Source organism: Camellia sinensis, chromosome 14 (assembly GCF_055761805.1).
Source record: "Camellia sinensis isolate YWXY chromosome 14, ASM5576180v1, whole genome shotgun sequence".
Lineage (NCBI taxonomy): Eukaryota > Viridiplantae > Streptophyta > Magnoliopsida > Ericales > Theaceae > Camellia > Camellia sinensis.
This window is the reverse complement of record NC_138974.1, coordinates 87,072,830-87,092,636: the sequence shown is the minus strand read 5'-3', so window position 1 is coordinate 87,092,636 and position 19,807 is coordinate 87,072,830. Positions and strand designations below refer to the sequence as shown.

The 19,807-nt window shown below is 32.0% G+C and overlaps 1 protein-coding gene across 1 annotated transcript; it reads right to left on the bottom strand.

Moving 5' to 3' along the window:
* Positions 1 to 16,144: 16,144 nt before the first annotated feature.
* On the bottom strand, positions 16,145 to 18,694 carry LOC114289652 (heavy metal-associated isoprenylated plant protein 3). The gene is made up of 5 exons (XM_028233421.2): positions 18,377 to 18,694; positions 18,138 to 18,291; positions 17,524 to 17,783; positions 17,018 to 17,105; positions 16,145 to 16,926 (listed from the first exon to the last, which is right to left on the bottom strand). The coding sequence occupies exons 1-5, from the start codon at positions 18,383 to 18,385 to the stop codon at positions 16,385 to 16,387; spliced, it is 1,053 nt and encodes a 350-aa protein (XP_028089222.2). The 5' UTR covers positions 18,386 to 18,694; the 3' UTR covers positions 16,145 to 16,384.
* Positions 18,695 to 19,807: the final 1,113 nt, after the last annotated feature.

The window sequence follows — 19,807 nt, the reverse complement described above, 5'->3', positions numbered from 1 at the left end:
GAAAAAAAATTCAAACAATAAATACGTTAATTCAAACGATAAATTTTATGTTATTAATACAGTGTGAAACAAATCTTATGAGAAATTATTAAGGTATTATCTATAATAATATTAATTTTAGAGATATGGTTTCTTTTTAAATATTTTATCAATGAAAATTATATTCTTTTTGGTTAAATATTTTTATAATATCTTAATAATTTAGAATTTTTTAAAATATTGTATATAATTTAATAATTTTGTTCAACATTATTAAAATAATGTATGGATCTTTATTAATTTTTTTTGTAAAACTTTAGGGAAGATAAATGAAATTTACTATTTGAATATATAAGGGTAATCTTGAAAAAATTTTACTCATAGTACATGACATCAACATTAAATTAGTATATTTTATTAAATAAACTAACACAAATTTAATGGTGAATGAATTTTAATAATAATTTTAAAAATGAAAAAAAAAATCTGTAATTATTAAAACTATAGAAGAGTTCTATGTAATTATCAGAAATGTGGTAAGTGTGTGTAATTTACTCAAAAAAATTAATAAAATAGATAAAATAGAGAAAAATGTACAATAGGAGTAAGATGGGGTACAATGCAGAACATGTATGAGAGTATTCACAGTGAAGCTGTTAAGGGTAGTGTTAGTATCAGTTGTTAATTTTTGACTAGCAATGTTTGTTGTTTGGTGTTGCAGTGGAATAGTTAAGGGCAGCGTTAGTGCACTTTATTAATGTCAAGTGTTAAATTGTTTGTTAACTGCAGCGAGCGTTTTAAAGAACAAGAAAGAGAGAGAATTGTGCATGAGGAAGTCCTCCCAGACATCCCCTCGGAAGTCCCCCGAATATCCCACTGGAAGTCTACCCTGGACATCTAGACCCTTCAAGAAAAGGAGGAAAAAAAAAAAAAGTGGATCTGGCTGGCTGACCGGCCGGACATCTAGCTGGTCAACCGACGGTCAACTGAATTATTATTATTATTTATTTTTAACTTGTTGGGATTTTTTTTTAGGCTTAAAATTTAATTTTGAACTTGAAATTTTTGATTAAATTAAATTATTTATTTATTTTATTTATTATATGTATACACATATATATTCTTAACACACCCCTTAATATATCGGTTACACCACCACTCATTCTTTAAAATTACTAAATTCTTAACACATATTTTTAAACTCCACTTTTATTATTTTTTATCATATAACACATAACTTAACACCTTTTTTTTTAATCATCTCATTGTAGATGCTCAAAACTCCACTAAACGAACACACGGCCTACGTTCCGCGAAAATGCCGCCTTGCTTTCTTTTTCTCTTTCTCAAAGGACGGCAACAGCAGCAGCACGGAAAAGTCACATTTTTGGCATTAACAACCCAGACAAATACGTTTTTCATTCCCCTCTCTCTCTCTCAATTTTTTTAAAAAAATATTTTTAAAAATATATTTATTACCTATTTTAAAAAAAATAAATGTGATGAAATAAAAATATTATCATTATGAGACTGAATTATTTTTTTATTGATGATATATACTAAGAATTTTATAAAATATACAATTCAGATAATCGAGATTTTTTTTTGAGTGAAAAATAATCGAGATTAAATCAATGATGGGTTTTATGAACTCCAAATTTTCGCAGTTTGAAATGCAAATTTGAAAGAAAACTAAGCCTCGGTTTGGGAAGTGAGTTGATTTTTTGGCTTTTTAACTTTTTTGGCTATTTTAGCCTGGGCTAAAAAGTTTAGTTTGGGAAGAACTTTTTGTTTTTTTTGACTTTTTTATAAGAGAAGAATGTAATAATTATGGGTTAGATGTGATATTTTATTTTTTGTGGCTAAAATAACTTATTTTATCTTTTATGACTAAAATAGCTAAAAAAAACTCCGTTTAACTCTTGCCAAACGGAACCTAACCAAATTTGTTAGACTTGATAGAAGGACTATTCCAACAAAAAAAAAAATATCTCATCTTTCATCCCTTTACAGATTTTAGCCGGTACAGTATTTTCTGTTAACAAAATCTTGGCAGGATATTGTATTTGAGGCGAGTAATATATATCTCTCTAGTGTTAGGTCTTGCTCAATATTTTGTCTTAACATATGTTGATCCCCTTAGGGTTGGTTTGGGAGGTGGGTTTACTTTTTAATTTTTTGATTATTTTAGTTTGGGTTAAAAAGTTTGATTTGGAAAGAGTTTTTTGATTTTTTGGCTTTTTTGACTTTTTTTTGTGAGGGAGTGTGATGATTATGGGTTGGATGTGATATTTTGTTTGTTGTAGCTAAAATAGCATATTTTGTCTTTTGTGGCTAAAATAGCCAAAAAAAACCCACAAAACCACTTCCCAAACGGTGCCTTAATATTTCAAAAAAAAAAAAGATTGAAACCTCTAATAAAGGAGTTCTAATGAGCTATAATGGGAGTAGATTTGGCCTTAGTTTTATTTTATTTTATTTTATTTTTATTCTCTAGAGCTCAATTAGAGCTTCAAAATTAGATGATGTATCATTACTCTTCTAAAATTACATAATGACATAAAATTTATTTAAAAGGCATAAAAAAAGAATTTAGACTTGTTTAAATTTTAACCATTTTATTAGAACATATATTGCAGTTGTGATGTCATTAATTGTATATTCTAAGTTTATAATAAGAAATAGATGTCTTAATTTAGTTGGTAAAAATGAAAAAAATAGAATAAATTAAAAAAATTATATTTATGGTAAAATAAAAGTAAATTTCGTTTTACAATTTTTTTAGTTTAAGTTTATTCTATGATGAAGTTTGTCATAAAATTTAAACATATTTTTTACAAATAAAATAAAATCGTTAAAATCGGTCAAAAGACAAACAAATTTATACAAAAATTAATTAATTAAAAATTTTTAATTTTATTTTATTTTAAAATTTAGCAGTCTTCAACTGAAATATGCACAATACTACAATATTAAATAATAGCATAAGTTTATTTTATATAAGTGACATAACTCACATTTTCATTCTTTTCCCTATGTGGGATTGTGTAAAATAAAAATTAACAATTGTTCGGACGTTAAGTTTATTTCAAATCAAACAATATCAGCCATTTAATATTTAATTGGGTCAATCTTTAGTTTATTTCAAATCAAACAAATCTAATCAATATATTTTGATAAAACTGTTGAGATCGCGATTAAACTAGCGAATCAGTCAAATCGAAAATGGTTCAGCCTAATCGGCTAGGTCAAAACTATGGTTATAGCAACCACCTTCGCAATTAATTACGTTAATCATGTGATTTTCCATGATTATGTAGTTATGTGTTAATTATGAGCCATTTGTCATTTGCCCTGTGATACTGTGAACAGATATATAGAGAATGTCAGTAAGCCATAAAATTAAACTTAAATATTTGGATTAGGAAATTAGAGCCTGATTCACAATAGTATGATTAAATTTAGTGTGAGTTGAAGTGGGTTGAGATGAGAATTGAATTAATTAAGTGAATTTGATTTATTAATCTAAACTTAGGATTAATTAGGACTTATAGAACTTAATAGTAACTAAGCAAATTATTAGTTCCAGTCAACAAAAAGAAGGAGGGAGATAGTAAACTTGGTAGAGACAAAATAGAGAGAGCTCTAGAGAACTCAAGAAAGGAAAAAAGAAAGAAGAAGGAAAAAGAAGAAGAAAGGGGATTTGAGAAAATCTTCAACAACACAACCATCTAAGGTCAAAATCCTCCTCTAATTTCATGAATCTAAGTTGTATTACCATGAAATCATAGCATCTTAGTTGATTTTAGAAGTTGTGTGGTGTAAGTTGATGTTAAGAACCCTAAAGAGAAAAATTATAAGAAATAGCTTAAGAATTTGACACACATGGCATTCTTCATGCTCAATCACTTGCTTCTTGCATGAGTTTTACAAAAGAGAGGGAACTTCCATGAATTTTGAAGATTTGGAACTCAAACTTACATGAGTTATGATTTTACTATTTTGATTTAAGCTTTTGATCTTGTGGGTGGCAAAATGAGTTATGTTTTAAAGTAATGATTTTGTTTGAAGTTAGAGTTATGAAATTGATGATGTTTTTGAGAGTTTTGAGCCTTGATTTTCCTCAAATTTGAGTTGGTTTTTGCAATAAGGAAAGTTCCATTTTCAGTAGATTTTCGGACTGGGTTTCAACCTAGACCACTCGAGCGGCCTGGGCCACCACACGAGCGGCTAGCCTTGCTCTGTTTCACTTTGCATTCTGCTCAAACGAGCAGCCAGGCCACCGCACGTGCAGTCAGCAAGGCAGGCTCAGTTTTGTTTTCTTCCTGTTTTTCTGACTTCTGGGCCTCTATTTGCATAGTTTTCAAGTGTTTTTCATATATGAATCTCATGAACACGATAGAAATTAATGAATGAAAAGGGAAGAAATTAAAGAATGAATATTCATAACCGAACGAATAAGTACCGAATGAATCGAATAGGCTTAAAATTGACTGAACGAATTGAATGTAATTTGAAATGTTGTGCTTAAACGTGTTGTGTAGGCTGCTTGCACGAGGAGTATCATTCGGCCAAGCACTGCGAGTAATGTCCCTGTAAAGATATTTTCATATATGAATTACTTTGAAAATGACTATGTTATCCGATAATTTGTGAAATCTATGTTTTATTATGAAATGTTTGATACGATAAGTTTTGATTAAGAACTTTGAAACCGTTAAGTTGTGCTTTGAAACTCTTAATTGTGTATGATACGATATGTTTCTAGAAATGAGATTTTGATAAGAAAGAATGAGATTTCCTTTTTGATTATCGAATGTGGCACCCATGAACACATGCCTAGGTGTTCGAAAATTCCTGTTATGGGTCGATCCATCGTGGTCGTTATGTCTACCTTGACCCGTTGTGGTTATTATGTCTAAGTCAATCAATTGTGATTGTTATGTATATGTCGATCCGTTGTGATCGTTATGTATATGTCAATCCGTTGTGATCGTTATGCCTATGTCCTCGGTCCATTGTCATAGTTTTGCTAATATTATGTTCAGCATTATTGGGTTATACCATGAAATGTATCTAACTCTGAACGATTTGATGAACCTTTTGAATTCTAGATATATATATCTAATAAATGCTTCGTTTCGCCATAAACGTTATGTGTAGTAATCCATCAAGTTTTGATAAGGCTATTGGGTACGACGAAATATGTTAAGCTATGAAAAGTTTGATGACCATATTTGCTATTATATATTTTCGAAGTTTGTTTTAATTAAGTCAAGAACATTACATTGTTTTAATTTTATAAGTTATGCATCTCATTCATTTAACCTCTTTACGTTGAGATTATTCACTAAGCTCTAACTCATTGTTTAGATATGTATGTAGGTGATCAAGTGCAAGATCGAACCTAATGGTGTTGACCTACCCTCTGTTTTGTGAAACTAACCGCTGTGCCTCACTTCGAGGTTCCTACTGGTCAAGCTCTAAGGCTTTTGAGTGGTGTAGAATTCTCCCTTTTGACATTGTGATTAAATGTAATAATTTTGGTTTAAGATCTTTTGTTTTGTTTAATTTTGCTAATGGGAATTAGTTTCCTAGGTTAGGTGAATGTGTTTGTACTTATGTATGAGATGGCTTATGTAAATGTCTGTCTATTGTATATAAATTTGTTTTGTTCCATGTAAGTCCCATAGCTCATTAGACAATTTATTTTAATATTGGCTTCTGCCAGCCTCGATTACTGTTTACTGTGAAGCAGACCATTGGTAATCTCAGATTACTAGCCGGTTATGACGCTAAACCTATCAGGGCGGGTTTAGGTCGTGACAGTGGTGCCGATGTCGCCGCCTCACCAATGAACTAGCGTCAAAAGCCTATATGTTAACATAAATTTCAGAACATGAAACTTCATGTTTCGGATCATCTACCATGTATATCATCAAGAAATCAAGACAAAATGACATACCTGAATCCATCAATGAACGGTTAAACGGAAGCGTCTGATTGTCAATAAAACCTTGATATTGACTATGTTATTGCCTTCTAATCCTTTCCCCTTTGGTGCCTTATGTTTCTCCTTGAGAGGATTTAGAAAAACAAAACAATGTTCTTTTTTTTTTTTTCTCACATTGGGAAGGAATAGGGACCATAACCTTTTAAAGGTTGTAATTGGTTTTCATAACTGAAAGGTAATGAAAACCAATAAATTAACCATTATTGGTTTTAAAACTGAAAGGTAATGAAAACCAATAAATTAACCATTATTGGTTTTAAAACTGAAAGGTAATGAAAACCAACTTTAACCAATATGTTTTAATTTCTATTTCTGCCCCTCATAGAAATAGAAATTATACAACTAGTATCTACACATTAGGTCCATAACACATATACCCTTATGCCTATTAACTAAATTGAATCACTTAAATTGTAGGCTTCTTATAAATGATAACACCACATTTAATTATGTGGTCCCATTGAGACATTATCTAACAATCTCCCACTGGACCACATATGTATCTTGAAAAATGTGCTTAACTTTAGTGAGCTCAGAAATTTGTTATCATAACTTGAGGGTATCCAAACAATCTTGTCCATTAACTATATTAATATAGGATCAAAGCGGTCTTCGTTACATCAATCGTAACTCGACTTACCAATGGTCACGTATACAAATATAGCTAAATGACATAGATCAATCATGGATGCGTAGCATGGAAATTACATGTGATGTGATCCATACATGCCTATGTCCAATTGGTCCTACTTAACTTTATTGAGATCAATACTTCACAATACGTAACAGAGCGTAATAAATTGAATACTTCATTTCTGCAGAAATTAATCTAATTACATAGATAAAACTCAAGGCTGACATAAAGCAGTAATATAAATACAAACTCCCACTAAACCAGAATGTTCTCAAATAGAACAACACCCATATGAGCAGTGTGCTCATGAAAGACCTTGGGTGGTAGTTTCTTCGTAAGTGGATCCGCTATCATGGAGTTTGTCCCAATGTGCTCTATGGAAATCTGTCCACTCTGCACTCTTTCTTTTACAACTAGGAACTTGATATCAATATGCTTTGATTTTGTCGAGCTCCTGTTGTTATTGGAATATAAAACTGCTGACTTATTGTCACAATATATCTTAAGTGGTCTTTCAGTGCCTTCCAAAATACGCAACCCAGTGACAAAATTCTGCAGCCATATCCCTTGGTTTGATGCCTCATAACATGCTACAAACTCTGCAGCCATGGTGAATGAAGCTATGAGCGTCTGCTTTGCAGACCTCCAAGAAATTGCTCCCCCAGCTAACAGATAAATATAGCCTGATGTGGATTTCCTACTGTCTTGGCATCCAGCAAAATCGGAGTCGGAATATCCAATGACCTCTAACTTATCCGATCTCCTATATGTGAGCATATATTCCTTTGTTCTCCGTAAATATCGCATAACACGCTTGACTGCTTTCCAATGATCCATGCCAGGATTACTTAAATATCTGCCTAACCTGCCAACTATAAACGCAATATCTGGACGCGTACATACTTGAGCATACATTAGACTCCCTACAGCTGAGGCATAAGGAATCTTCTGCATTTCTTGAATTTCAAGACTGTTCTTCGGGCATTGGCTGAGACTAAACTTGTCTCCCTTAGCAACCGGGGTTTCACCTGATTTACAATTTTGCATGCCAAATCTAATGAGTATTTTTTCGATATAGCTCCTTTGTGATAATCCCAGAATACCCCGAGAACGATCTCGGAGTATTTCGATTCTTAATACAAAGGAAGCATTACCAAGATCTTTCATTTCAAAATTCTTAGATAGAAATCTCTTGGTGTCATGCAATAAGTTTATATCGTTTGTGGCAAGCAATATGTCGTCAACATATAAAACCAAAAATATGTGTTTACTCCCACTGAACTTGTGATACACACATTCATCAATAACATTAGTTTCAAAACCATACGAAGTGAGAATTTGATGAAATTTGAAGTACCACTGACGAGAAGCTTGTTTGAGTCCATAGATGGATTTAGTCAATATGCAAACCATATTCTTTGGGTCTCCTGACACAAAGTTTTCTGGCTACACCATATAAATTGTTTCTTTAATGTCACCATTAAGAAAAGCTATTTTGACATCCATCTGATGCAACTCAAGATCAAAATATGCAACAAGCGCCATAATTGTCCTAAAAGAATCTTTCGAAGAAACTGGAAAGAAAGTTTCTTTAAAGTCAATTCCTTCTTTTTGAGTAAAGCCTTTGGCTACAAGACGTGCCTTATACCTCTCCACATTACCATTTGAATCCATTTTGGTTTTAAATATCCATTTACAACCTACGGGCTTCGCACCAACTGGTAATGAGACAAGTTCCCAAACTTTATTGTCTTGCATAGACTTATATTCTTCATTCATGGCTTCTATCCACTTATGAGAGTTGGAACTTTCCATGGCTTGACGAAAGTTGATTGGATCATCTTTCGACATTCTATTTTCTACCTCATGTTCCTGGAGATATACAATATAATCATCTGAAAATGCAAATCTCCTTTCTCTGGTGGATCGCCTTAATGGCACAGATTCTTGAGGTTGAGGTTGTAGAGTTTGTTCCTCAGGAACAATTACCTCATCTTGAATGGGGGTTTGAACTATATTATCTTGAACAACATTGTCTGGTTGAGGATTCGAAATTACTTCTCGAGCAATGACAGGTATAGGAACCTGTGATTGGTCAAAAGTAGTAGTAGGAAGTGGGATTACTCCTGCTTCCTCCTCAAAGACAATGTCTCTAACTGGATTTCTCCCTCCAAACTCAACATCCTCAAAAAATGTTGCAATTCTCGTCTCAAATATTGACCTATTTGTGGGATCATAAAACTTGTAACCCCGTGATCGTTCGGCATAGCCAATAAAGTAGCTGCTGATGGTTTTAGAGTCCAATTTTCGTTCATGAGGTTTATAAGGCCTCGCCTCAGCAGGACACCCCCACACATGTAAATGTTTTAGACTAGGCTTTCGCCCAACCCAAAGCTCATAAGGTGTTTTTGCAGCTGCTTTAGTTGGCACCCGATTTAAGATATAAGTTGCTGTCTTTAGAGCCTCACCCCAGAGGGACTCTGGTAAAGTAGAATGACTGATCATACTTCTTACCATATCCTTAAGAGTCCGATTTCGTCTCTCAGATACACCATTCATGCTAGGTGATCCTGGCATGGTGTATTGTGGGACGATTCCACATTTCTCCAGGTATTTTGCAAACGGTCTTGGACGTTGTTCACCTGATCTATCATATCTGCCATAGTATTCACCACCACGGTCAGACCTGACACTTTTAATCCGTTTGTTGAGTTGTAACTCAACTTCGGTCTTAAATTTTTTGAATACGTCCAAAGATTGTGATTTCTCATGGATAAGAAATAGATACCCATATCTGGAATAGTCGTCTATGAATGTGATAAAATATTGTTAACCATTCCAAGACGCCATAGGGAATGGGCCACAAATGTCCGTATGAATTAGTTCTAAGACATCTGTAGTCCTATGGGCACCATATTTCTTTATTTTGGTCTGTTTTCCCTTGATACACTCAACACAGACATCAAAATCTGAAAAATCAAGAGAGTCCAAAATTCCATCAGACACAAGGCGCTCAACTCTAGATTTAGAGATGTGACCTAAGCGTTTGTGCCATAATGAGGCTGAATTTTCCTTAGTTAATTTACGCTTTGTACCTCGTGATTCCACGTGTAAGGTTGCATTATAAGATGCAATAGTTTCGAGCAAATATAGATTATCAAACACATTAAGTAAACCAGTACCAACAACATTGGAATTAATAGACATACTAAACTTCATATTTCCAAAAGAACAATAATATCCCAATTTGTCCAATACAGAAACAGAAATTAAATTCCGTCTAAAGGACGGTACAACAAAAGTGTCTAATAAATCCAAATAATAACCAGTTTTCAGTAATAATCTAAAGTGCACTATTGCCTGCACTTCTATTGACTTGCCATCACCCACAAAGATGTATCTTTCAGCATCAGTTGGCTTTCGGTAGTTCAGGCAACCCTGCATAGAAACACATATGTGAGTAATAGCACCAGAATCTACCCACCAAGTGTTTCTTGGTACTGAAGCTAAATTTATTTCAGAACAGACCAAAACATGAGATGTACCTTTCTATACACGCCAAGCGACGTATTTGGCACAATCCTTCTTTCTATGTCCGGGCTTGCCACAAAAGAAACAACCATCCTGCACTTTCTGTTTCTTTGGTTCCGGACCCTGAGGAATAGCAACTTCCTTTCCCTTATGCTTTCTTTTTCCCGTAAGCTTGGAGGTGCTTGCCAGATGAGCACTTTCAGTCCTTTCTTGCTTCAATCTCTCTTCCTCTTGCACACAAAATGAAATGAGCTCATTGAGAGTCCATTTCTCCTTCTGGCAGTTATAACTGACCTTAAATTGGTTAAATTGTGCAGGAAGAGAGATGAGAACTAAATGCACGAGCAAATCATCAGATAGATCGAGCTTTAGTGCCTTAAGTTTTGAAGCAAGATGAGACATTTCCATGATGTACTCGCGAACATTACTCTTGCCTTCGTACTTTATTGAAATCAAGCTTGCTAAAAGCGTGCTTGTTTCAGCCTTATCGTTTTTAGCAAAACGCTTTTGAATTTCTAAAAGAAACTCACCGGCAACGGTAACATCCTCTGTTATTGCACCCCGAAAAACTTCTAGAATCCCACGCTTCATGATCATAAGACTTAGCCTGTTAGAACGATCCCACTTTTCAAAGTACACAGTTTCCTCAGGAGTACTTTGTGCAGTGAGAGCATTCGGTTTTGGCATCCTTAATGCCAAGTCTATGTCCATGCAGCCGAGAACAATCAATATGTTCTCTTTCCAGTCCTTAAAGTTTGTTCCATTTAACATTGGAACATTGTTCATGTTGGCAGAGATTGAATTAGTCGACATTAAAGCTGAATCGAAAAGAAAATAAAAGGAATAAACAATTATACTCACATTAAGTTACCAAACAGATAATCTTTAAATAAATTAATTTAATGACAACATCTCAAGATACCTAGCACAACATTAATACCAAGCCTTTGGGTAGTGATATTAACTGTAAGTGGTATTCTTGTTGTAATGATCAAACATTGACAATAAGTTATGTCAAATAACAAATCTATCTTTTGATGGATTTATTATTCACATTAGGTTTCCTTAACAATTGGCACATGTTTATCACCACAAAATGTGTGTGTAATTCTGCCAAGTCTTAATCATGTCTTTGGACCGATAAATACCCGCATGAGATACACAGACATGACTTTCAAAACATTCCATATAAAACAATCTAGACAAGAGAGATCACTTTTGTGACATCTTGTTTGAATTGACTTATATTTAGAACATTAGAAAATTAAATTTCCGTAGACGTTGTATGAAATTACATTAAATTTAAAGATTTCTAAATTTGTTACCCCATATATGTTATATAATCTGCAACAATCCCAATTATATACATATATATGTAAATACATGATGTTCACCATTTGAAAAATGAACCGCCCATCCGAATTATGCTCCATTTCCAGAAAACAAAACAGAATTTGTAGTAGAGGAAAAAACAGAAATACAAAAAACAGAATCTAATTCCAAGAAACTAAATAGGATGAATAAAAGCATATCTATTCTGATAATACACATGATATAACCGCTCTGATACCACTTGTTAACATAAATTTCAGAACATGAAACTTCATGTTTCGGATCATCTACCATGTATATCATCAAGAAATCAAGACAAAATGACATACCTGAATCCATCGATGAACGGTTAAACGGAAGCGTCTGATTGTCAATAAAACCTTGATATTGACTATGTTATTGCCTTCTAATCCTTTCCCCTTTGGTGCCTTATGTTTCTCCTTGAGAGGATTTAGAAAAACAAAACAATGTTCTTATTTTTTTTTTCTCACCTTGGGAAGGAATAGGGACCATAACCTTTTAAAGGTTGTAATTGGTTTTCATAACTGAAAGGTAATGAAAACCAATAAATTAACCATTATTGGTTTTAAAACTGAAAGGTAATGAAAACCAATAAATTAACCATTATTGGTTTTAAAACTGAAAGGTAATGAAAACCAACTTTAACCAATATGTTTTAATTTCTATTTCTGTCCCTCATAGAAATAGAAATTATACAACTAGTATCTACACATTAGGTCCATAACACATATACCCTTAAGCCTATTAACTAAATTGAATCACTTAAATTGTAGGCTTCTTATAAATGATAACACCACATTTAATTATGTAGTCCCATTGAGACATTATCTAACACTATAAACCAAAACAAACCACACTCTTGTCTCTCTCTAATCTCCGATGCTGTCTCTCATCTCTTTCTTCATCCTCCAGTTCGTTCTTCAACCCGTTAGAGTTTCCTGAAACTGTTTCTCTCCATATCCGAGTCTCATGATTTGAGACTTGAGATCGTAGCCAATGACCAGCGATAAGCTCTAGTTGCGGCGAAGGAAGTTTCTTCGTGAATTTTTGTGAAGTTTCTCTCTATGTATCATCCACAATCAATTTAAAGATGTTGAAAGATCTAGTAGAGATGTATCTCCAATAGATTTCAACAAAATCTGTTTATTTATTTTTTATTGTTTTGATGTTGTTGTTGATGATGATGATGATGATGAACATATAAAATTTCATAGAGAGAGAGAGAAAGAGATAGAGAAAAAAAAGATGAATTATTGTGTAATATTTTAGTGTTAGAAGATTTAGTGGAGATGCATCTCCAACAAATTTCAACAAAATCTATTTTTTTTTAGTTTTTATTTTTTTTTGATGTTGTTGTTGATGATAATGAACAAATAAAAATTCATAGAGAGAGAGAGAGAGAGAGAATAGATGAATTTTTGTGTAATATTCGCAGTCGTTCAATCTTTAATCAGATCAATCTTTAGTTTATTTCGAATCAAACAAATCTAACCAATATATTTGGATAAAACCACTAAAATCGCGATTAAACCGACGAATCAATCAAACAGAAAATGATTCAACTAGATCGGCTAGGTCAAAAGACCAACCAACTTACACAAAAATTAATTAATTACAACTTTCAAATTTTATTTTAAAATTTAAATTATATTGAATTGAAATATGCACAACACTACAATATTAAATGAGAATATAAGATTCAGTTTGTATAAGTGAAACAATTCACTTTTTTATTCTTTTTCCGATGTGAGATTATCAAATAAATCATAAACTAATTCTAATGTGAGATTATTAAATAAATCATAAACTAATTAAAGTTTTATTTTTATCTATCTATCTATCTGTATTCTATATTCTATATTGTTATTAAGTGAATGTCTAAATTGGTTTAGTGAAACCTTCTTCTCCTTATGCTACGTGACAATTTTATATATGCTAAAATAAAAAAAATTAGTATACACAACGTATTATTTATTTTTATTATTAGTTGTCTGAATTGTACACGCATCGCGTGTGTCTCCCGCTAGTATACTATGCTATTAATAAGTGAAGGCCTAAATTAGTTTAGTGAAACCTTCTTCTCCTCTTGCCATGTGGCAACTTTATATATGCTAAAATAAAAAAATTATTATACACAGCGTAAGCAAGTTTTGAAACCAAGATCTTGGATTTTATTAAGAACATATTTATCACTTAAATAATATACATATTATGATATTAAATTTTTAATTATTTGTTTTTATTATTAGTTATCTGAATTGCACACGCATCGCATGTAGCACCCGCTAGTATGATTAAATGGAAGCTAATCAATGGAGGTTTTCTTAATTATTTTAAATTAAAAAAATTAGTATGAGATATTGAAACTCTTATAAGACTACTCACTTTCCTTAATATATATATATATATATATATAGATTTGGTTTCACATTAGAATTTAGTTTTTAAAATATTTTTGTGAAAATTAAAATTTAATTTGATTAAAAAATAAATATTTCTTCTTCTTTTTTCTTTTTTATAATGGTTTTATGGAAAATATAATCTAGGAAAACATCGCCTATTTTGGGGCTGGAATGATTTTTAAAATTTTAAGAATATTTTTGGTATTTATTTTTCTTAAATTAAGTTTATTTAAAAAAGATAAAATAATAATAATTCAAAACATACTGAACCTAAAGCTCTCTAGCCCACCCACTTATATGTGATATTAACTGAATTTTTGAGATTCAAATTCTCTTATGACATGTTATAAATGGAGATTCTCATTACTTCCCATGAAATTGAAACACATTATTAAAATTTAAAAGTAATAGTTTATAATTATAACGGTTATTTAAAATTTAAAATATTTTTGACTTCTTTTTAATATAAAAAAAAATATTAATGTGACTTTTCTAAACTATTCATCATAAAATGTACATCTACATTTCATTCAATAAGCCAAATAAGTTGTTTTTTTGTACCAAAGCCAAATAAGTTGTTATTGGATTATTTCTGTCACACTATCTCTGTTTTTCTATACATATTTTCATAAAAAATTAGAAAATCAAAATGTAGGTCGTATTTGATTTTTTACGAAAAAAATATGCAGAAATAAAAAGAAAATGATATGATAACATTTAATAATTTTTTAATTTTTTTTGACTATATTAACTTAATGCCAAACCAGGCTTGAAGTTTTACATGGTAATAACTTGAAAAATAACTAAATTATTTTTGCCCAATAATTATTTTATTATTAGAAAATGAACTACTCGTTTCTCTCTCCTTACTTTTATTTTTATTTTTCATCTTTGCACGCCAAATTCAGTGAATCCCAATTCTAATCATATATGATTCGATAAAAAAAAATTATCATCTGATTAATTTATTTTTTTATAAATATATTTTATTTAATATATCTTAAAAATGAAACAATGAAAGAACTCGAAATAGAGCCAAATGAGCTGTGCCTCCCACCATCATATGAGGTGCATTGTCAGTATTAGAAAATCCAATATACCCTACGGCACAAACATTTGGTCAAAAGTTTTAAGCAATGATTTGGGAGGAATTTTAAGCTCTAGGAAAAATACTATAAAAATGCTCGGTGCACCAGAATAGAAGTAAAGCTGATTTGGCTTGAATAACATAGTTCGGTAATCTAATTTCGCTCGTAATTTGATTTCGCTTGAATAACATAGTTTGGTAATTTGATTTTGCTCAAATGACATGATCGGATCATTAATGTTATTTTTATCAATCATAACGATCATTCTTATCATCCGATGTATCAATCGACATCTCTCAAGTAATTGACATCCTCTCAAATAACTAACTAATTAGACTATTAATATTCATAAATTTAAATAATTTGAATAAGTTAAAATTCAATAAATGTAATATTATTGAATAATATATTAATGCCCTAAATCTTTCACATCATGGTGCATCGACAAAGAGACATTTGATTGGGACTTTCATTACTAAAATTAGTGGGATTCAATCCTGGTGGGTTTTAGGAAACATCAGAGTGCACAAAGCACTAGTTTTTTGTTTTAGGTCTATGCAAGTGGCAAAGAGTGAACATCAATTTTGATACTAAATAATTAAGAGTTATGTGCATTTGTAGTTAAAAAATAAAAATAATGTAAGCAAATTAAGTTATAAATGTGAATTGATTTTTTAATTATTTTAATATGAGATTAAAAAAAAAATTTAGAATAAATTTTTTTAACTTTTATAAAAAAAATATATATATAATTTTAATATAATATTTTATCTTATTTAATTAAAAAACCTATTTTTATCTTTTAATAACTAAAATAATCTCAATCCAACCCAAACCTTTTGAGATATTTACGTGTAGGTCTTAATAAGTGAACCTATTGCCTAATAAGTCCTATAGAAAAAATTTGACATAAAAAAATCACTAATTATAAATTTTAACAATAATTTATAAAAATCATAACAAAAAAAATCAATAATTATTAAGTTTTAACGATGTAGGTAAAAAATTATCACAAAAAAATTATTTTTAACGATAATTTTATTAAAATTTATTTTCAATAAAACTTAATAAGAATTAATTTCAACTATTAAGACCAGTTAATAGTTTATCTTTTATAATCACACAGCCTAAGAGATCAAAAAAATGCAAAACACTTGACAACTGCAATATTATAAAATGAAAAGTTTTAAACAAAATAGACCCCACATGTTTTTAAAATTCAATAACTAAGAACTGAACCATAACTGAACCCACAATTCACCAACCACTTACAAAACATCCGTGTGATGTTATTTACATCTTTCTCCTTTTTCTTCAAATAATATACTGACATAAACTAAGTTCCATAATTCCTATCACTGATCATATTTTTCATATTCCTCCCTCACATAACAGAGCACGCGTTAGGGTTCTCATCACTGAACATTTGTGGAGCTTGAACAACCTGGTATGGGTGGTGATCCATCGGAGCTTGAACATGCTGGTATGGGTAGTGATCCATCGGAGCTTGAACTTGCTGGTATGGGTACTGACCCATCGGAGCTTGAACTTGCTGGTATGGGTACTGACCCATCGGAGCTTGAACATGATGGTACGGGTAGGGATCTATCGGATAACCCGACCCGTACCCATTCATGTATGGATTCTGATGCATCACATGCTGGATTATATTTTGCTCTCCCTGCCCCCCTCCACCATTTCCATTTCCGCCACCCTCACCACCACCACCCTTCTTGCCCTTTCCCCCTTCGCCGCCGCCGCCGCCTCCTTTCTCTTTCTTATCGCCGCCTCCTTCTTTCTTGGGCGGGACAATCTCCACCGGTTTCTTCAGCCTCTGCTTCAGTGCATCTGCTAGAGCCTTCATGTCCATTGTCCCTTTCACCGTGATCAGATTCTTCTGATTATCAATGGACATTTCATGATATCCTGCAACGCCGTTAACTATCGCCGTTAAAAATACTGGAAACTGTTACATAACTGTTTGTACGGAAAAACAGGGCGGGCGTGATATTCTCACCTTTGGTCTTCGTGATGGTTTTTTGGATTTTCTTGATGCATCCCTGGCAGTGCAGATCCACCTTCATCACCGCGGTGGTCACCGGAGGCTGAGATAAATTGCAAAACCAGAAAAAGATTAATGCAATTAATTAATTAAACAAATAATTATAGTAATAAAATAAATTTACGAAACTCCTCATTCAAATCTTCAATAAATTGTTTTGAATGAGTGCCGATTTGATGAATCATCGAAAATAACAGTAGAGTTGCTAAAATGCGCCCCTAGTGGTACAGTGTAGCAGTTGGCCTAATCACACCATTAAACAAAAACAGTAACTTCCACAAGTTTCAATAGAGAAGTGGGAATGAATGAAGGATTGATGTGATACGTCTACGCCTTCATTCTATCGTGCACCAGATGCGCAGCGCCAAAGACAACAGCAAAATCCAGAGGGAAAAGAAGAGAAGCGTAATACGACACAGGCGCACATCAGTAGTAGAGAGCAGAGCAGAGCATAGTAGTACCTCTTTGTCTTTGGTTTTCTTGTCATCTGCCTTTTTCTCTGGTTTTCCTTCGCCCTTCTGCTCTCCTCCTGCTCCTCCTCCTCCGCCACCGCCACCGCCACCGCCACCGCCTTTCTTGTTGTCCTTCTTCGGCAAAGGAGAGACGAGTTCGACCTTCTTCTTCGCCTTCTGCTCAACCATCTCTCGGAGCTTCACCGGATCTACTTTCCCGATCACCGTCAGTTTGTTAGACACACAGTCTCCTTTCACGGATTCAACACCTTTACTCAAATCACAAACATCAAAAACATATCACTAAACAAAATTACAGAAAAACAACTCAATATAAATGTGTTAACGTCTCATTCTCGATATTCTTCGATAATTTGACAGTAAAATCCGAAACAAATCAAAAACAAATAAATTGCCAAGGTACAGAAACAGAGCATATTGTTGAATAACCGTTGAATCTTACAATCGGAAGTAAGAGCAGAAACAGAGGCAATAAAGAACAGAGGATGAATCTAAATCTAAAGCCGACATGTAAAGAAAACAATGAAAAAAAAAAAAAATAGCAAAAACAATCAAAGAAACGAAAGAGAGTAGGAACTTGAAAATGAATCTGATATGCATACCTTCAAAGCGGCAAACGCACTTCTTCATCTTAGAAGCACAACCCTCGCAATGCATGTCCATCTTCAAAACCACAGTGATTATACCATCACCGCCCTTCTTCTCTCCTTCACCGCCGTTGTTGTTGTTCTTCTCGCCTCCGTTGTTTCCCTTCTTCTGCAATCAAAACATCGAAAAACAGAACAAAATCAGAGAAATAGAAACACACACAAATGGATGGAGAGACTGGGAAGGAACTCACCTGGCCCATTGTGAGTCCTTCCTGAGTTGGTAGAATTGAATGAGGAGAGGGTGTAGCTGAGGAGTGAAGGCGTATTTATAGAGTGGTGGGTTGGTATGCGTGTGTGTGGGTGGGGTGTGATGTGGTGATAGATACATCATGTATGTATGTATGTATGTATGTATGTATGTGGTACTTTTACGCGTGGTAGGACTCGGAATAGGAAGGATGATCGGCGGTTGCTGCGAAATTTCAGTCACATGTTTATGTTAGTGGTACACTGGTAGGTCACCCTGGGTCTGGCCCTACTACATACATATAGACCCTGCTCTATCCGCTAACTTTTGATAAATGTTAGGGATGATGAAAAATGATAATAAAAGATTTGTAATCTTTAGATTATCTTAATTAGTATATGGTGTTTTATTCTAAGTGTAATTTAAAAGTTATCAATTTTTTATGATTATTTTCATAAAAGACTTTTTTATGATACCTAACAATACTGCTAACTTTTTGCCTTATTTTCTATGGCCTTTATTTTCCTGGATGATCATTACCAATTACTCCTCAACTTTCAACTCTGCACAAATGTCTCTGTTCTTATCTTCAACTAGTACGTGTGTGCTATGTGTCCTCTTAAATTTTTAAAATTTAAATTTAAAATTATATGTGATACGTGTTATTCGAGTAATAAAGATATTATTATGTTTATAATATTAATTTTCAAGAAAGTTATGTATAAATTTTAATCGGTAAATTTATTATTTAATACATATTAAGATAATTAATGATATTATTAAAAATATCATTAATTATTAATTTTTAATGACAGTTTAAAAATTTTATTACAAAAAATATCATTAATCATAAGTTTTAATGATGATTTTAAAAAATTGTCACAAAAAATGTCATTAGTTTTTAACTTTTAGAGATAGTTTGAAAAATTCGTCACAAAAAAAAATCACTAATTATAAGTTTTAGTGACAATTTATAAAAATCGTGACAAAAAAAGTCATTAATTGTCAATTTTTGATGACATGTGTAAAAAATCATCACAAAATTTTTTTAGCAATGATTTTATTAAGACTTATTTTCAATAAGACTTGATGAAAATTAAATCCAACTATTAAGATTTATTAATAATTTATCCTTAATATATATATATATATATATATTTTGGATCGATCTTGATAATATAAATTGTTATTTGCTTTTTCTATTTTGAAACATTTTGATGATTACTTTTTAAAACTTATTAAGTAGAATATTTATATAAAAAAATTAATTTTTTAAAATTTATTAAGTAGAATATTAATATAAAAAAACTAGTACACTATAAAAAAAAAAATAGAACTTGTTAAATATAATATTCATATAAAAAATTAGTACACTATAAAAGATTTTTTCGGTAAAATATTCATATAAAAAAATTAATACACTAAGAGATAGATT

What these genes read in the sequence shown, in the direction of transcription:
- LOC114289652 (XM_028233421.2), bottom strand. An exon ending in GTGCGTTTGCCGCTTTGAAG is followed by an intron (nt 17,784 to 18,137) that starts GTATGCATATCA and finishes ATTTGAGTAAAG; the next exon opens with GTGTTGAATCCGTGAAAGGA. An exon ending in AACCATCACGAAGACCAAAG is followed by an intron (nt 16,927 to 17,017) that starts GTGAGAATATCA and finishes ACGGCGTTGCAG; the next exon opens with GATATCATGAAATGTCCATT.